The sequence below is a fragment of the Podarcis melisellensis genome (genome assembly GCF_964234715.1).
Source record: "Podarcis melisellensis genome assembly, chromosome: 4".
In the NCBI taxonomy this organism is placed as follows: Eukaryota; Metazoa; Chordata; class Lepidosauria; order Squamata; family Lacertidae; genus Podarcis; species Podarcis melisellensis.
In genome coordinates, this window is record NC_138531.1 from 39,847,673 (window position 1) to 39,867,528 (window position 19,856).

Genomic DNA, 19,856 nt, shown 5'->3' on the forward strand with positions numbered 1-19,856 from the left:
CCATCTGTATGTTTAGGCCCCTACATTTTCTTATATAGTCAGTTTTTAGTCCTCATGTATGAAGTGTGAATTATAAAAACATGACAAGAGTGTGCACCCTAACCCTGCTTATTTTGTAGCCCACAGCTGAATCGTCAGAAAATGCTATTTGCCATAATCTAGCCAGCAGAAGGAAAGAGGGCATGAACAGAAATGTTAGCTATACTTTCTTTTTAAAATCCATGAAACTTTTAGCCAAATTCACTAGGCCAATAGAATAACAGAACTGTAAAGTTGGAAGGAACCATGAGGCTAAGCTAAGCCAATCCCTGCCATGAAGGACTTGGGCTCAAACCCACAACCCTGAAATTAAGAGTTTCATGCTTGATTGACTGAATGCAATATCAAATAACAGACATATCTTCATTTAACATTTTAATACATTTCAAAATTCAATTTAAACTCACAGGAAATCTTTAAGAAAATCTAACATGCTTTAGATGGCAACGATCAATGTATGATAACTGAGACTCAGTCATCTAGCAGCATCAACTCTCATAAAATTTTCCAAAGCATTTATCTATGCATTAAAAAAATACAGGAACAAAGTTACTTTTCGCAGTTTTCTCTTCACAGGTTACGCTGGCCTGAACATTAGGAAACTAATGCTTTTCTAATGCAGTTAGTAAAATATCATCTTAAAGTATAGAATTTTATTTGGAGGGAAAATCGCTTTAAAAACATACAGCACTTGAATAACAGGGCACTTTCCCATAGTGACATAGGATATTAAAACACACTTATTCCCTTTCTTCCTCTAAGAATAATAATAATAGGCATGCCATCAAGCTAGCTCGTGTCTGGACATATCTCCACTCACCTCAAAAGGGCTCTCAAAAGCAGCAGTGCAAAAAGCAATCCTTTGCTGCTGCAATAGTGACACTGCTACTCTACTGCAGCAGACATACTGAAAAGGGTTCTAACTAAAATAAATGTATATGGAAGTTACCAGTCTCCGAACCTCGCTGGGGCCCAAAGAGAAACATATCTCTGTCCCCGTGTCCCTAGTAGCTGTTTGAATATTCCACAAATTAGAGCATCCCCAAACAGATAAGATCACATGGCACAAACTAGTCTCTGCTGGGAGACCAAAACAAGGAATTAGGATTAAATCCATGTTCACAACCAACTCCCTAACATGTGTATGCCACAGATATAGAAACTAAGATATGGGCTTGTCTCTAACTATTACTCCCCAATCTGTTATGTTAAATGTATGATGAACCCAATTATTTTTCATTAATGTAGTCAGATTTTACGTATCTGTAGCATCACAAGCTTCTGCTCTATTATTTATTAGATTGGTACTGTGCAGCAAATACTTTCTACATTACTTCTGTCAAAGGACAATCATCGTGTACAATGGTGGAGACCAAGATTTTATTTCTATATAGAAATAAATCAGCATCACTTAAGAAATTAGACAGGGTTATAATGCATCAGGGGCATCTGTCAATCGAATAACAATATGAAGGAAACAGACGTAAAACAAATCTGTACTGACCATATTTATGTATATTGGACAGTTTCATTTTTTAATTTGATAAGCAACGCTATTAAGGGATTCTGAAATTTCAAATGGTTTAGAAATGTATTCAAAATATTCCCATACCTTCCAGTCATCAAAAATTAGCACAAAGCTAACATTTACCTGAAAACATGAGACAGAGTGAGACAGTCCTTTATGCAATTTTAAAAGAGCTATAATGCTTAAATGGAATTGATTTTTTTCTCTGGGTCAGCAGAATCATTGTCTGGAACACAGGGGGATCTTCACAAGATATATGGAAAGCAGCTGTGTGATGTTAGTCTTCTCTGATGGTTTTAAAATGTAATAGGTTTCCCCCTGCTTAGAATGATCTTTTCAATTATGCCTTTTCTTCCACGTCTTTTTTTTATATTGGAAAGAAAGAACGAAAGAACAAAAGAACGAAAGAACGAAAGAAAGAAAGAAAGAAAGAGAAACATGAAAAAGAATTACTAATATGCAACCACCTTTTCTACATGAGCAATTAATATCTCTATAAGCAAGCCCATAAATAAATAACTGAACCATTTGACCTTGAAGCAAATGGGAAGAAAATGTTGTCAACTCTAAAGCTGGTATTTGGTGTGTTTTTTTTGGGGGGGGGGATGAATCTCCCACTATGGATCTAGTTTACCTGTTTCTTCCATGCTCTTCCTCTTCGGAATAATGTTCAGCCTCTTTCTGATTCGGGATATTCTTTTTCTGGAAAACTGTCGTCACTAAGGTCACCATAGCTGTCACTGAACAGAAATGAATGAATGAATCACAGAATCATAGAATTGCACACTAGGAAGGGACCCCGACAGTCATCTAGTCCAACCCCCTGCAATGCGGGAATCCTGCCCATGGCTGTCCTGAGAATGAATAAGAACTGTATTTCTTCCCCTTCAACTCTTAATCTCTATTAGTACAATAGCAATCAATATAAAGCATTTTCAAATCCCATTAGTTTCAGTGGAAGAATTAAACACATATTAAATGCTCTTCCTTATGGAAATCAGTAAACCTTAAAAACTATTTAACTTTGGCTGCTCATTCCCTCAGGATGATTAACAAAGTAGTAATCTCAACAAATGAAAGCTTTCTTCCTGCTGATAGCATCTTAGCTGCACTAAGCAGATGAGAAATCTATTTTGTGATGAGTCACCGGGTGATAAATACATGACATGGTTCAGCAATTGTGTATCAGTCACAATCAACATGCAACACCCATAAACAGTGTGGTCATCTGAATCCACCCTTATTTTAGCCAAGAGTTCCAAATTAGGAAAATGATTTCATATTTAATACTTTTTTGAAGGGAAGTAGGCTAAAGTCTCTTTCAGGTTTCATTTGCTACATAGTTTGTAAAACGACTCTGGGGTTGCGGCGCTCATCTCGCTTTATTGGCTGAGGGAGCCTGTGTACAGCTTCTGGGTCGTGTGGCCAGCATGACTAAGCCGCTTCTGGTGAACCAGAGCAGCGCACGGAAATGCTATTTACCTTCCCGCCGGAGCGATACCTATTTATCTACTTGCACTTCGATGTGCTTTTGAACTGCTAGGTTGGCAGGAGCAGGGACCGAGCATCGGGAGCTCACCCCCTCGTGGGGATTCGAACCGCTGATCTTCTGATCAGCAAGTCCTAGGCTCTGTGGTTTAACCCACAGCGCCACCCGCATCCCATGTCAAGGATAGGAGAAGGTTTAAGTCTCAGCTGAAAGGTGTCCTTGAAAGCAGCAGTTTGCTTTTATGATATTCAAGACAAGAATAGCAGCCATGCAGGTCTTTTGGGAGGTTGGAGAACATAGCACTGTTCTCAGGGATTCAGTTGAGATTCAGCTACCCCCTGACCCTGGGAAGCAGAGTGCCTGCTGATGGGGACTCCATTAGAGAGGAGCGATTGGTACTAGCATCTGTTGTAATGAGGGGTGTTTTGCTAGTCACTGATTTTAAAGCACGAGTAACAACATGGTCAGAGACACAGATCTTGTACTTACTGCTGCGGTACTTACTTTCTTCTGAATGTACCCAAGGAAGCATGGAATAGAACATGGTATTATGAAACAGTTTTGCATATTGCACGAAAAATTAAAAAGATATTAAAATACGACGACCTGGTTCACACATCATACCAAGTTAAACTACGGTTGCACACCCTTTCCAAACCTGGGAGAAAACAAACCATGAGAAGAACAAAACATTTGGTCTTGGCTTCTTCTTGCAGTGTGCCCAGAGAGAAACAAGCCACAAGAACCATTCTGTACACAATACTGAGCCAATACTTTGGTTTGTCTCTTCCTGCTTTGGAAAGGGAGGAGAAGGGGGTGGGGCACGTAATTTTAGCACGTGAAAAAGCATGTCAAGGTATTTTAGAAGTTAATAGCACGGTTAATATGTAATTTCAAGAATTAATTCAAGAACATATATTTTATCTCTTATTATACAAAAGCCATTTCTCTTCTTTTATATCTCGGCACAGATATAACATTATCAGCTGAAAGCAACCAATTTCTGTATGGAAATAAAAGGCACGGCATTTTGGAAGTCTGTTACAATTTACAATCGCTGTTACAAATTAATAATACAAAACACAGTATTGTTTAGAGATGGCTCTAGACTGAACATAATTATAAAAAGGGACCCCTGACCATTAGGTCCAGTCGTGACCGACTCTGGGGTTTTGCTTTATTGGCCGAGGGAGCCGGCGTACAGCTTCAGGGTTATGTGGCCAGCATGACTAGGCCACTTCTGGAGAACCAGAGCAGTGCACGGAAATGCCGTTTACCTTCCCGCCGGAGCAGTACCTATTTATCTACTTGCACTTTGACGTGCTTTTGAACTGCTAGGTTGGCAGGAGCAGGGACTGAGAAACGGGAACTCACCCCGTTGTGGGGATTTGAACTGCCAACCTTCTGATCGGCAAGTCCTAGGCTCTGTGGCAGCGCCACCAGCGTCCCAAACGTGATTATAAGTTGTTACAAATTGTTATTATTTCAGTTAAGGGTGTAAATTATAAATAATCCTAATAATCTAAGGATTTTGTATGAAAAAAGGTACTTGCTCTCATAAGGGGTGGCGGTGTTGCCAATCTTCTCCTTCCACTGGCTGCAGCCCCAAACCCTCACTCCAGGGCAGAGCTGTTCAAACTGTGTGTCGCAATACATTAGTGTGTTGGCTGCAGTCTGTAGGTGTGTTGAATGAACACACATTGCGCTCCTCCCAGGGCTGGAAAGGGGTTAGTTTAACCCCTGGTTTGCTGGTAAAACTGAATTACTGTGTCGCAAAATGATGCATGTTTAAAAAGTGTGTGACCAACAGGAAAAGTTTGGAAAGGTCTACTCTAGAGGGTCCCTCTTCCTCTGTGTTTGGTCAGTAACACCCCGTCTCCCAATCTCCAGGGAAGTATATTTTACTTATTTAATGAGATATTTGAATCCAAGTAATTGTTTCCTGCAAAACTTCCATAAATAAAAAAGGTAAGTTAGAAATCCAGAAATCTTTTATGATAATCAGCTTTTGTTCCCTGCAGACAATCATGACTTAATTAATTGCCTGGGATTAAGGGGTGGGTTTCTCAACCTCTATGTTTATTTGGCTCTCATAGAAAAAGCAATATATCAACTCATCAAATGACCTCTTAAAACTAATCATTATTCAGAACTTTTCTAGTACACATAATAACTAATAATAAACACTTCAAAAGTAACTTTGCTTTTCTGGAATTGCACATCAATCATGAAGGCTTTTTATGAAGCATCCATCACACAAAACAAAAAAACAAAACAAAAAACCCAAGTTACCTAGGAGACAATTTACATCCACGTTGCAAGTAGGCACTGAGAGACCCTGTTGCAGCAAGCAAAAGCCCAAGGTAGGCAGGCGATGGCTTCATAGGCCTTGAGGAAAACTCTGGGTGGAACTGGACACCGATGAAATACGGGTGATCTACAGATAAATCACAGAGAAAAGTAAAAAAAAAAGAAAGGAAAAAAAAAGCTAAAAGGCAAACATATAACACTAATAATATTACAAACTATTTAAATTACAATGACTTATATTACAGTGGTACCTTGGGTTACATACGCTTCAGGTTACATACACTTCAGGTTACAGACACCACTAACCCAGAAATAGTGCTTCAGGTTAAGAACTTTGCTTCAGGATGAGAACAGAAATCGTGCTCCGGCGGCATGGCAGCAGCAGCAGGCCCCATTAGCTAAAGTGGTGCTTCAGGTTAAGAACAATTTAAGGTTAAGTACAGACCTCCGGAACGAATTAAGTACTTAACCTGAGGTACCACTGTAGTTGGCATTTAAAATATAAATGCTAATGTCTGTAAATTTTAGATAGCTTTACGGTTCAAAGAACATCACAGAAATTATCTTGTTATAAATCTTACTGCAATATAGGCAAGTATAAGTGGGATATGCAACAAAATGTTGCAGTGTGGTCTATGTTTCTGTTCAGCCAGCCACACCCTCCCACCACCATATTCCATTTAGTTCTTCCTTCCACCCAATTATCTTCCTCCTTTGAAATGCTTTCCACTTAGTTTATCAGTGCTATGAGGCTGAAGAGGTAACAATAGTGGAAGTGAACCTTCAGCCCCTTTTTTTGCAATTAGCTACTTTTTGCTTTTTTACTTTTTTTACTTTTTTTACTTTTTGCTTAACGGGACGCAGGTGGCGCTGTGGGTTAAAGCCTCAGTGCCTAGGACTTGCCGATCGAAAGGTCGGCGGTTCGAATCCCTGCGGCGGGGTGCGCTCCCGCTGCTCGGTCCCAGCGCCTGCCAACCTAGCAGTTCGAAAGCACCTCCGGGTGCAAGTAGATAAATAGGGACCGCTTACCAGCGGGAAGGTAAACGGCGTTTCCGTGTGCGGCTCTGGCTCGCCAGATGCAGCTTTGTCACGCTGGCCACGTGACACGGAAGTGTCTCTGGACAGCGCTGGCCCCTGGCCTCTTAAGTGAGATGGGCGCACAACCCCAGAGTCTGTCAAGACTGGCCCGTACGGGCAGGGGTACCTTTACCTTTACCTTACTTTTTGCTTTCAACACAGGCCTCTAAGTTGAAAAACACTTGCCATAGGGGAAAGATGCTTGCCAAAAACACTTGCCATAGGGGAAAGATGCTTGCCAAAAACACTTGCCATAGGGGAAAGATGCTTGCCAAAAACACTTGCCATAGGGGAAAGATGCTTCAGTCGGTAGAATAAACACTCCACCCCACAAGCATATCAAAACTTGCATACTTTGCCTATTAGTGGCAAGGCAACTGTATTTCTTTGCTTAGCTGATTTGTTTTCTGCTACGAATGAAAAGTCTTGCCTTGCTACCCAAAACAGATTCTGGAAAACCATTAAGGATTGCATTGCTTGCTTTAAGGAAATTTTAATGAAGATAATGTATAGATGGTATTTGATGCCAACTAAACTTGCTAAAATGTATAGAACTCAAGATAAAGCATGTTGGAAATGCAAGTAGAAAGAAGGGAATTTATTCCATATGTGGTGGATGTGTAGTAAAGCCTACTGGGATATGATATACAATGAATTGAAAAAGATCTTTAAATATACTTTTATTAAAAAACCGGAGGCTTTTCTATTGTGGGAGAAGAAATTAAAAAGTAGACTTAAATATGTTTATGTATGCTACCACGGCTGCAAGGAAACTTTTAGCCCAGAAATGGAAGCAGCAGGAACTTTCTACTTTGGAAGAATGGCAGCTAAAAATGATTGAACACGCAGAACTGGCAAAACTGACAGGGAGAATCTGAAACCAGCATGACGAACTGTTTGAAAAGGACTGGAGTAAATTTATACAATATATGAAAGAACACTGAAAAAAATTGGAGAACATTTGCAGGTTTGATTTAAAATATTTTGTAATGATAATTTTTGAAACTGATTTACAAATACTAAAGAATTTTTTTTTTAAGTATAGTAAGAAGGTAAATAGGGTGATCTAGAAATGCGAAAAGGATTCTGATTGCTTAAGAAAGTCTGGGAGTGGGAGGGGAGAGTCGATGCTCGGTATGAGCAAAGTTGTATGTGATGATATGATTTGATATGAATGTGACAAAGGAAAATATATATATATATAGCATTGCTTATGTTATTTCTTTCATAGCAGCAGTGTTGAACAACACTGTCATATTTTATCAAGATCTGCGCAGAACTATTTTCAGTATGTATATCAGAAGCAATATAGCAGAAATAAAACAAATGCACTTAGACAGTTTTTTCTTATAGGTTTTGAAATACCTCCAAAAGGACAACCTACGTTTTGTGCCATATCAGCATGAGACTATAGAAATAATTATTTCTGTCACATCCTGGAGCCAAATTTAATCATTATAGGCTTCAGGCTTTCATAATCAGGTAAGTTTACATTTTTGTTTTTACAGACAGCTAGTATCTCTGCAATAATTCAGTTTTTAATATCAGTATCATACATTTGTGACAAAGGATATGTATATTCCTAAATGTGAAGTATTGACAAATGTCAGTGCCTGGAATTCAAGACTTTTACACTGTCTGCTTTAAAACAGTGATTTCAAACTTTGTAGTTAGCAGTAAATAAAAATATGTTGTAAACATACCTTATTGGGCAGCAACACCTTTAAAGTGTAAATAGCCATGACTAAATGGCTGTAAGTCAATCTATATGCATACTGGTGATTAGTCACTTTGGAGTTTTGTTTGAAACGAATATATAGACATTTCAAATAAATAAGCAGGACATTTTGTGAGTGGTCTATCCTTAAGAACATTTTCCTTAAGAACAATTTAGACTTGAAACATCTGCAGGAACATTTAAAGCTGAGTAGTTGCAAAAACAATGATTGTGTCTCCACAAAATGTGCCATAAGAAAGCAATCAGCCATTTTTTTGGGTGTCTGCTGATGTGTCTGGGCTATATAAAACCACCAAGGCAAGGCATCTTCTGTACCTCTTTCCAGCCCATTGTCCCTTAGAGCAAAACAGATTGTGGAACATATCCCCCAAAATTAGCCTGCCTGGCTGTTTTTTGTTGTTGGTTTTTTTAACTAAGAAGCATACTTTCTTTCTACAGGTTTATGTATCCTACCATTTGACCAGCTGCTACTTGAAAATAGAGTAGTTATAGCCCAAAACAGTGTAATTCCCTCTTCACAAATGTGGCTTCCTGGAATAACTGAAATCTGCTTTCCTTCTTTTTAACAGAAGACCGAATGAGAACTGCAGATAAAAGTCCTCTCCAGTGTGTATCTGTCAGGTATGGTTCTGTACAGTGAACCCTCCATTTCCAATATATGAGAATGCCGCAGCTAAAAACCAAAGCCCTTACCATTCAACTCAATGACCTCCATCCTTTTCCCTTCAGTATCATGGCCAACAAATCTCAAACCTTTATCTTCAAAGAAGTGAGTCAACTCAGGGTTCACCTTTGAAAGAGCAAAGCAAAAGAGAGAAGATAAACATACTTTTAAGATGAAAATTGCAATACTGGTGGAGATGTGCATCCGCATATGAACCAGTATTGGCAATGCATATAGATGGTTACTGTGCTACAACAATCTCTCTTGCTGAAACATACCTTTTTAGATGGTTCTAATGAAAGAAAGCTTTCAGGACTAACAATAACATGGTAAGACTGTTTCAGACATAATGTCCAAACCATGGTTTGGTATTTGTGTGTGCCACACACACTTGCACTCCCCTTCTTCCCCTTGTGTATAGATACCCCTTTGCTCAAACATGGCTTGGCCTGACTTCCACATCAAGAAAGCTATGGCCGAAAGCTGTCTCCAAACCACCATTTGAAACCAGGTTTGGAATGGTGAAACTTCATACAGGGTTTCCTGAATAGCATTTGCTCCATTTGGATATCCAGCTGAACAGGAATGGAAGGAATCCTGAAAGGCACTAATGATTACCAAATCCTGGTTCAATCACAGCACCTTAAACTGAGACAACGGATTTCAAAACAGCAATCAGCAAATGTTGCAATTTGCAGGTAGTACAAAATATGGGAATCAGTTTTAAAGGAAATACTCATTTATCCTTTCTGGAAGAGAGAAAAAACACTCAATGTCAAGAAGTACAATGGATAGAAAGAAAGAAAGCTGTCTTTGCCTGTATACTATTGTGTAGCCTAGTAACAAAACAAACAGAATCAGAAAAAAACTGTATTTAAGTCCTTTGTTGCCAGAGAGCAGTATTCTGCTATTGTTCTATGCGTCCTCTCAGAAGCAGCTTGCCTCAAAGGCTTACTTTTGTCTGCAAACGTTAACTAGTCTGGAAAATATCTCGCAAGCTGAGTCAAAGTACACTTGAAAATGTCCCACCTAACCCTATTAAAAGAGACAAGGCAGTGTCCACCCCCTCTGCCATCCTTCTCCAAACTGATGCCCTCCAATTCTTTTGGACTACAACTTCCATCAGATTCAGACAGCATGGCTAACAGTCTGGAATGATGGTGGTTACAGTTCAATACCTCTGGTAGGCACCAGATCAATGGCAGCTACTCTCCATATAATAGCATGGGACCTCCTGAAACCGTGTTGCTTAATCTTCCTCAGTTCCTCATCTTTTTGAAGCAATGCTGTTGATTAGTTATGGAGAGTCCTGAGTTTTCATGTGTCCTTTTGAAGAGGCACTTTATAAAATGTATCTCTGAACTGAGTGTCCGGAATCTCCTGATTTCCACCTGAGTCTCCCCTCCGTCCTCCATGATTCCCTTTCTCCGAGTTTCCTTTGTGCATTTTCATTAGTTTTGCCGGTAGACATTCTGCTTAAGTTTTTAGAGTGCCTATCTGGGTGCCTCTTCTCAAACCTTCAAACCCCTAATTTCAGGTGGCTCTGAGTATCAATACTGATGTGATAAACTCAGGGCCTGAATGACCCTGGACTCTTTTCTGCAACTCTGTTTCCAGTGGACTCTGCTTCCTAAAGACTCACTGTGGCTGACAAGTGTTTCTTTAGCTTCTTTTGGGATTGTACCCCTATGTGAAGGATTTTATCCCCTCCTCCATATTTAAGGAACAGCACATAGAAGGAAACACCACCTTGCACTGAGTTTATTTGCAGTAAGGTTTGGGACTTTCCTTGTTGAATGGGTATGTGGTGCCTCACCTCAAGCAGTAGTCCATAAGACTACATTGTTTAGACTTATTATGCAGATTCGATGAAGACTTTCCATTCCAGAGAAGAGAAATGCTGATAAAATACACTTCCACCACACCCCTTTAAAGCCTACATTTGTCTGTATTATACAGGCTTAGGTAATAGTTCTCATGGCCTTACTGTGAAAACCTGATGGAATGGACAGGTGGCGTTGCCTTGACTCCAAATTGAGCATGGCTGATAGACAGCAAAAAATTACGTTAGCAGTTACTTGCCTCATAGCGATGCCTGTGCCGTTCTTCCACAAAAACTTCGTCACCATAAAGTTTCCCTACAAATACATTTAAAGGGTTACTTCTGCTTTACTGTTACAAGTAAAAATAACATTTTTGTGTATAATCTAATATTTTTCCAATCAATTACGTATAAAAGAACACAGATATTCAAATAGATGCAGTCTAGCCATGTAATGTGGCAGGACAATGTTGAACATATCGAAAAGATAAGCAAGGAAGATCATTAGAATTTTAAAACAAACTTTAGGGCTCCCTATCTCCCCTAGACACTTCCTGCATCTTATAATATATACAACAAACAGGGACAAAAAGCAGATTGGGGTTATATGTAGAGTTTAAGAAATTGGGGAAGGAGGACTGGAATAAAAGAGAAATACTTCAAAAATACATCTTTTTGAAGATGGTGAAGCATGTATCTAAAAGACATGTCAGACGGGGATTAGAAGTGCAGCTTCAAGAGACCTCGTGTCAAATTCTATGTCATGTCCCTTGTTCTGCAGCTCATATTATTTTCTGTACTTCCCTTTTTGTGGCAAAGCCTAAACTGGAATATAGTTTCTTTGCAGCTATCTTGGATGCTTGTGAAATTCAGCAGAATGAATGGCCAGGAACATAGGAAGCTGCCTTATACAGAGTCAGACCATTGGTCCATCTAGCTCAGCACCGTCAACAGTGACTAGCAGTGGCTCCCCAGAACCTGGGACCTTCAGCGAATAAGGAAGATGTTCTGATACTAAGCTTGCCCATCCATCTTAAAGTATTACCCACTACTACTACTACTACTATTTTAAAAAATAGTATTATTATAATATTGATTTTACCATTTTACTATTTTAGCCGCTCTGGGCCCTGAGCCCGGCCTTGGCTGGGGAGGGCGGGGTATAAATAAAAAATTATTATTATTATTATTATTATTATTATTATTACTATTACTATTTTAAAAAGTGAAATGGCATGAGAGTTCAGGGGTCAACCTCACATTCCAGAAGTTCACAGATCCAGGGTCCCTGGGACAGAGGGAGATAGGATGACATGAGGGGCCACGAGAAAGGAAAGTCATAAGGAAGTCACAAACCCTCCCATGGAGATGGCCAGCCAGTCTCGGAGAAAGTCTTACTGCAGTGATCCAAAACTATTCCTTTGCCTTGAAGCAAAGCTTCCTTACAATAATAAGATCATGAATAAAGGGGCTAGAAAACTGATATATCTAAAACAAGCATATGCACCAGGTCAACAAAAGCAGGGGGGTATTTCACTGACTCTACAACCACCAATCTGTTACTAAACAAATGATCACACAGTCATGCAATTTCTGTCTTTTTTCCAAGTTAGTCCCCCCCCCCCCCAATCCAGTTATTTACAAACAGGAAAGGAATCTGAAGCTTCCATCTCTCACAGAAACTATAAGTGCCTCTTCCGGGAAGGCTGAGAGATTACACTCCTCACGTTATGAGTTAAATGGCTCCTTATCAATGTCTTCCTAATTAATACCAGTGTTTTAATTATAAATCCAAAGTATTATGATTATGCTTATTGCACTACTTGTCAAAAACAATACTGCCTAAAGGTGAAATTATACAGCTTACATGAAAATGAATAGCTTAATAGGTTTGTTATTTGACAAGTTCTTATCTTCAGTGGCATGTGTGTTACGGTGTGTTATTTTAGCAGGCGAAACTTAATTTTTGCTAATTTCTTCAATGCGGGGTCCTAAAATATGTTTTTGGGTGTGAGAAATTCAAATCTGCTATTAATTTTGTGATTGGATAACATTTAGCTTGGTAAATCTATGGTTGATGAAGGAGCACATGAACTGCTTCCATAAAAGCAAGGAATTTTAATTTTACCACCTGAAAGTGTCAGGTAATGCATAATAATAATAATAATAATAATAATACAACTTCAAGTGCTTGGCAATCATTTTAAATTATTTGTATGCATTTTTACACACATTAAACTTACCTAAATATATAAATGTAACCAAAATACTCTCTGAATCGCCTAAGTCATGTTACAACTTTTTAGCACCCCTCATTTTTTGGAATTTGAATGTTGAAAAATGCAACACAGCCTATGTTTGATATTTATTCGACCACAATTCTGATGGAATTTTTTAAAAGCCAGTTTTCATGTGAATGTACTCTTTTTCAACCTGGGGTGGAAAAGTCAGAACAAATATGCAACAATAATAAAGGATAGATTGTAGGCAGGCTGTGCTTGGCTAGTGCACAACTTAGAATGTGAAGTACAGGTTTCCAGCCATGTCCACAATTCAATAGCAGTTGTTCTCCATAGCCCTTCCGGGGGCTTCAAAGAATTTCAGGCAGTGGAAAGGGAGGCCATGAGGCATAAATCCTCCTGGTGTTTTCCAGTGGGGTCTGGGAAGTCCATCCCAGTGTCGTGCAATCCCGTGTCTGCCAACTTGGAAGGCAGAACGGGAGCGATCTGGGAGTGTGCCCCCATCGTGGACTAGCCTCTGTTCCTCCTTAATCTGGATAATTGGTGTTAATCAAGAGGCACTCCCGAAGCTTCATATGCAAATAGGCCTCAATCAATCAACTACCGAAAGAACCGGGACTGGTTTTCTGAAGGTATTTGAATTGTTTTCTGAAATTTGAGGATCCCTACTACAGCCGTAGTATTATGGTGCTGGAGGAGACTCTTGAGAGTCCCATGGACTGCAAGAAGATCAAACCTATCCATACTTAAGGAAATCAGCCCTGAATGCTCACTGGAAGGACAGATCCTGAAGCTGAGGCTCCAATACTTTGGCCACCTCATGAGAAGAGAAGACTCCCTGGAAAAGACCCTGATGCTGGGAAAGATTGAGGGCACAAGGAGAAGGGGACGACAGAGGACGAGATGGTTGGACAGTGTTTTCAAAGCTACCAGCATGAGTTTGACTAAACTGCAGGAGGCAGTGGAAGACAGGAGTGCCTGGCATGCTCTGGTCCATGGGGTCACGAAGAGTCGGACACGACTAAACAACAACAACAACTACAGCCATGAAATGAAAGGGGGGAAACAAGGTGCTTTGTGCTTTCTTATGGTTTTCTAATGGACTTTTTTCGCCTGTCCTCCTCTACATAATGAAGAGACATGTGTAGCTGCTACTCAGCTTGATACTTTGAAAAAGAAGGGGGCGTTTGATTTATGCTTTACAAGGGAAGCACACTTTTCGGAAATCTGAAGAGGTCAACAAATTTTAGTTGGTCTTATTAAACCATAAAGACTGTGCCGTATATTTAAAAGCAGGACTTCTGAAGAAAAGGGAATATGGCTACTTGCTACTTTTTTGGACGATACACATTAGGTCCCTTATTTTTACATGATCATAACTAAATATTAAGAAAAGGTACTGAATCAAACCATTATTACACTTAAGGCCCGCAAACATTATATTAATATGTATTATTTTTACATACAGATATGGGTTTTTAAAAATATATATATCACAGAAGCAAATACATCTGCCAAAGAACTTAAGACTTACTTAAGATAGAGTCCTTTGTATTAAAGATAGTTTTCCTTTCCCCTAGTCTCATTGTTCCTCCCATGTCTCCAGGATTGTGTTCAGGCATGTCAATGACCTTAACGAAGAAAAATATTTACTTTGGTTTACATTATTTCTATGCTATACAAAGCACTTGGGTCACCACCTTGCATGCCCATAAATCTTCCCATGTTTCTAGTACAGCAACATTGTATACAATAAAAATAGGTTCAACCCACAGATCATACTACCACTGAAACTGAGATGTTGAGGGTCAGGGAAGAGTTTCAACATTAGCTCTGTTCTTTATGTTACAGCTACTGACAGTATAATGGGTGTGCTTTGCTCTAATGAAGGTGTAGCGCCTAGTGTATTTACTATATGGATCTTTTGTGTTTTAGAAATCCTTTCCCAGAAAAAAGTGGGCCTGACCCAGTTAAACTTAAGCAGAAAGGGAGAATCAAACTTAAAAAAAAAAAAAACCAAAGACCGCAACACTGTGTTAGGTGAGTTGACCAAGTGATTTCAAATAATATTTACCGTACATTGATTTAAATTTAAATTAACATATTTAAGTATTTTGCTAAGACTGAAACTTAGAATGCAAGAGACTAAAAGATTTTTGCCCAACCGAGATTTTAGTTTATCATCATATGGCGATTTTACTCTTCCACTTCCCATGTACACACAAAGGGTATATATGAACTAATGAAATTTCTGTCAAATATGGTTGGGGATCAATTCAACACAAAGAAAACACCATTCACTCTTATGAAAACAGTATTAGATGTTTCATAATAGCAAGCAGCTGATACAACACTAAAGACATAATGTGATAAGAATAATGCTGATAAGAAGAAAAATCTACTTTTTTTCCTTAGCTTGGAAGCTCAAAGCATCTGTAGCCAATATCCTCCCCGCCCCCTGAAATGTATTCCTGTCCTTCAGTGGCCCATCAGCATGACAAGGATAGCTTAAAAACTGTAAAAATATAGACAACTCTAAAATAATGATAGATAAAACTCACATGAATAAAAACTCACAACAGCTTAAAAGAGTGAAAAGTTAGTCTAGTGGAAAAGTTAGCCTAGTGGAAAAAAGTTAGCCTAGTGGAAAAAACCTGCTTAGCACCAAAATGATAACAAACCCTTCACTAATGCTAACCTATACACAGAAATGATTTCACCACAATATTCTACATGGGGCTGCCCTGGAAGACAACCCGGAAACTTCAATTTGCCAGATTACTTGCTGAGATTCCATATAGAACTCTTGTCACCTTTTTAAAGAGTTGCACTGGATCCCAGTTTGTTTCCAGGCCCAATTCACTGTGCTCACACTAAAGCCCTAAACAACTCGGGTCACAAATATCTGAAATATCTACAGGTGTACAGAGGGACCCTCTTGCTAAGTCCACTGTCCTCAGAGGTTTGGGAGGTGGCCATGTGGGAAAAGGCATTTTCTGTGTCAAATTCCAGGGGCCATCCTTTTAGGCTGCAGTAGATTGCAATGGATTGCTCTGAAGCACCAGATTTGGGGGGGGGGGGGGAAATCAGCCCTAACCGCCCCGCCCCGTCCTGTATTTTGCCAGAACAAAGGTGGCAACCCTAGTCAAAGGGAGTTCTTTCTTGCAGAAATATAATTAGGAATTTTGAAACAAAGACATGGGAAAGAAGTACAAACAAACTTAAAACTATTAATTATTATTGTTAATAGCAACAAACAACACAAACATTTCACAATCAGGTTGACACTCCTGCCTCAGATGACTATAAGAATGCCAGTCTCAAGCTGCGTCTTTTAAAGCTGCCTTGACAATTTCAGGGGGTTTTAGGTTTGCAGAGCAAGGTAAGTAAGATCTGAATTTCATGTGATAATCTATGCTTGTTTTAAATAATTGCCCTGGAAGCTGTAGTTTACTCAGTCTTGGGCTACTACCCTGCATGACACCGAGTTGTAACTTCTTATCCATTTTAAAACTCATCTGGTCAGTCTGAAAAGCAAGCCCCATTTTTAGCCTGCAGCACAAATTAATTTAGAACTGGCACTTGCAACTAGTTCTGAAATCATTTGATATCCATATTTAAATTGCTTTACTATTGGCAGTATGGTATAACTTATTATTTAGAGATGCCATTGCTAACAAAACAGCAAGTATTGTCATGCAATTCTACTATATAGTATTGCATTGTGGGAATGCCATATGAAAAGCTGTGTAATTTTTTTCAACCTGTAGCAACCCCCCTATAAAGGGGGGGGGGTGCGTGCGCAATATTCACCCCCCCCCCAAAGGCCCCTTCTGAGGGGCATGAATTGAAAAACCACGAAGTATGCCCTAGCACTAATCCTCCACAGAGTTCTGTTGCTTAAATGCAATGGCTCAAATCCTATTATAATCATGCTACAAGAATGTTATTGTTAGAATTAACAATGTGAGACAGTGGCTATGGAAGCACCTTTCTTAAACCATTCAATAGAATTAGGATTGCACATCCCCACCAACAATGAATACCCCATCTGTAGCTGATCATTACAATTCCCTTGCTGGATTAGGGAACTGAACTTTGCAAAAGATGAAGTTCCAAGTTAGTATTCCTAAAACACACTTAATTGGAAGTAATTTGAAATTGTAGAGTGAGTGGGTATCACCAGGTGGGGTTTTTTTGCCTCCACAAAGTGGCAGGCAGAAAGCCGGGATATCAGGAAATTCAGTCTTTCTAACTTTTATTTCTTCATGCCATATATCATGCCATATTTTATCTGCTGCTCGCCTGTTTTCTGTGTTGATCACCTGCTTCCCAATCTTTCTAATACTGTTCTAGATAAAAACTATGTTCAAAATGTTGCTTCTCCTTGCATTCATCCTGAGTATGTAACATGTAAATTCAAATACATTGCTCTATTGCTTTTGCTTCATACTGGTGCAGCTGTAGGTAGTCTTCATCATAAAACACTGAAGAATTGGGTATTTTAATGCCAACAGCATTGCAGACGTGTCTGTGGACGGGATATATTGATTGAAAATGTCTAGTAAACCAGATTGGTAGTTGGGTTCCTACTGAGGGTATTTAGTGAGCCAACATGACAGAGATGTGGGATTGAAGAATGAAGTGATCATTCTGTGATATTATGACAGTGGACAAAGCTGTATTGTAACTTTTGAATAAATGTGTGTGGGAGGGAAACCCATATATTTTCTGCTGCAATAAATCTGTTCAGGCAGTCAGTAGGCTGCATACAAATTGCAAACAGAAATGTGTGGGGCCATCAATGGACATGCAATTTGATCAGTATAAGGTAATGGGTTTAAATATATGAATTTGCCCTGTAGCTGCAATTGTGGAAGACTGAAAAACAGAAGCTGCAACATGTACAGAAAACTGTTGAAGATAACAGTTTTAAACAAAGTTATTTGCACTGTTTTTTAAACAATCCTGATTGACTGTTATGACTGCTTTTGTTATCTTTTGATTTTGTTTTTATTTGTAAGTCACTTTGTTTAGTTTTTCATAGAAGAGTGAAATATAAATAATAATCAAGTGATTTGCATATTTCTATCCTCTTTTGTGGTGATTTTTTGTTAGCTTATTCTACTTGTGTGTTCTTTTCTTTATTTCTAATTTGAGCACATTGGAACATTACCTTTTCAGGAGTTCTATAAAATGGCCAAGACATCTACTGAAGAACTGAGAAAGGTTTTTGCCAAGTATGCTTCAAAAGGGGGTGATCCTAATCAACTATCCCAATGTGAACTGAAAGAATTAATTGAGAAGGAATTTCCAAATGTACCAAAGGCAAGTCCATAATTGTTTCATTGAGGCAGCATATGAAAGCGTGTGGAAATGTCCAAAAGCAATTACAGAAGTAATATTTGCCAAATATTTAACGGGGGGTGAAGAGAGCAAGACTGCAGAAGCGCAGAATTTAAAAGAAAGAAGCCCTTTTTCCTAATGAGGCATGCGCTCATAGTCCCATAATGTACTGTACATTGTTTTATTTAATGTATGTATATTTACTCCACAATGCCTGAGATAGCTTGCTGGAGGTTCATTGGCACATAAGTTATACTCAGACTAGACCCACTGAAATGAATGACATTAGGCATGCCCATTGCTATCAATGGGTCTACTCTGAGCAGGACTAACACTGTAAGCAACCCATCACAGAAACAGAGACACAATAAATGCTGGGATGAAGTTTAGATGAGCAGCATGTCAGTAGGTGTCCTCCATGGCAGGAGGAAAACTGACCATTACGTTTAAGAAATTTGCTTGTAATTGTAGCAGCAATGCTTTAATTTTCAGTTTTAGTATCTTATTTATAGTAAAATATTTAACGACTGGCATTCCAGTCCTTAAAGCACTTAGTTCTTACATTGGAAATTATGGGCTGTATCTTAAAAGTTATATTCAGAATAGAGCCATTAGGTTGCTAACTTACGTCCATCGATTTTAGCAGCTCTACTCTGAGTATGACTTAGTCTAAGTGAGTGTGTGTAGGATTACAATCTATATAGAGCCTCATTGTTAAACAACTGGGAAAGCCAAATATCAAATGGTAAGCTAAGAAACTTTAAAAATGAACCACGCAGTGACTTGAGTAAGTATAAGCCAGGGACTGCTTCACAGAGACAGCAAATCTCAAAGTAGAGTGAAAATAGCAAAATTATTGTCATTAAGGTGACATCCATTGATTTGACCTTCTTGTTTTGTATTAAAATCACAGGCTTCTACTATTGATGCCGTATTCAAAGAGATGGACAAAAATAATGATGGAGAAGTCAGTTTTGAAGAATTTGAGGCTGTGATGGCCAAACTAATGGGGTGAAGCCAATAGTACGCCCTACAAGAATATGAAAGAGCACTGCAATTTCTAGAATGAAAGCAAAACAAAATCATAAAGGACGAAACCCTAAAGTAGCAGACTGGTTTCTTTCTGAGGCATGAGAACAAAATTATGACAATAAAAACATGTCAATAAATGTGAACTGCTTTATTCTCTAAGCTATCATTACATTATGGGTACAGTTGTCACAGGATATTTCTTTCAGTAAGGCTGTTAAACTGAATAGTAGCTGTGCATGGGGCAGAACAACTTGAGCTAAAAAGAACAATTTGCTCCACAGGGTGTGGTTGGGGTGATGACAGGAGGAGAAGTGATACAAAAGCCGACACCTCACACATCTCACTTGGGTTGATTACAATCACTTCCTCTACTGTAGTATAGTGTAATGTGAGAGAAAGCAATACATAAAGTTGAGTTAAAAAGAAGTATTGTGAAAAGTGGATTCCATTATCAAAGGAAAAGGAAAAGAATTGAAAGATGAGCTTTTGAAGTTTCTGAAACCTGACACATTCCATCCACATTTAGTTAATACATGCCCATTCATTTATTGGAATCAATGAAATATTTGGT

General features: G+C 38.9%; 2 protein-coding genes across 6 annotated transcripts in view; one reads left to right on the forward strand and one right to left on the reverse strand.

The window, feature by feature from the left end:
• Positions 1–401: 401 nt before the first annotated feature.
• Positions 402–19,856, reverse strand: part of CTPS2 (CTP synthase 2) — a 69,951-nt gene continuing 50,496 nt past the window's right edge. For all 5 annotated transcript variants that reach the window (XM_081907611.1, XM_081907615.1, XM_081907612.1 and 2 more), the window contains 6 exons: positions 14,442–14,538; positions 10,928–10,983; positions 8,875–8,971; positions 5,349–5,493; positions 2,202–2,307; positions 402–1,927 (listed from right to left, as the gene is read on the reverse strand). In XM_081907611.1, the coding sequence (XP_081763737.1) occupies positions 2,238–2,307; positions 5,349–5,493; positions 8,875–8,971; positions 10,928–10,983; positions 14,442–14,538 (465 nt within the window). In that variant the 3' untranslated portion in view covers positions 402–1,927; positions 2,202–2,237. The remainder of the gene's footprint in view (positions 1,928–2,201; positions 2,308–5,348; positions 5,494–8,874; positions 8,972–10,927; positions 10,984–14,441; positions 14,539–19,856) is intronic.
• Positions 15,557–19,720, forward strand: S100G (S100 calcium binding protein G). The gene is made up of 3 exons (XM_081910256.1): positions 15,557–16,289; positions 18,092–18,235; positions 19,167–19,720. Exons 2-3 carry the CDS (start codon positions 18,104–18,106, stop codon positions 19,266–19,268), a joined length of 234 nt encoding a protein of 77 aa, XP_081766382.1. The 5' UTR covers positions 15,557–16,289; positions 18,092–18,103; the 3' UTR covers positions 19,269–19,720.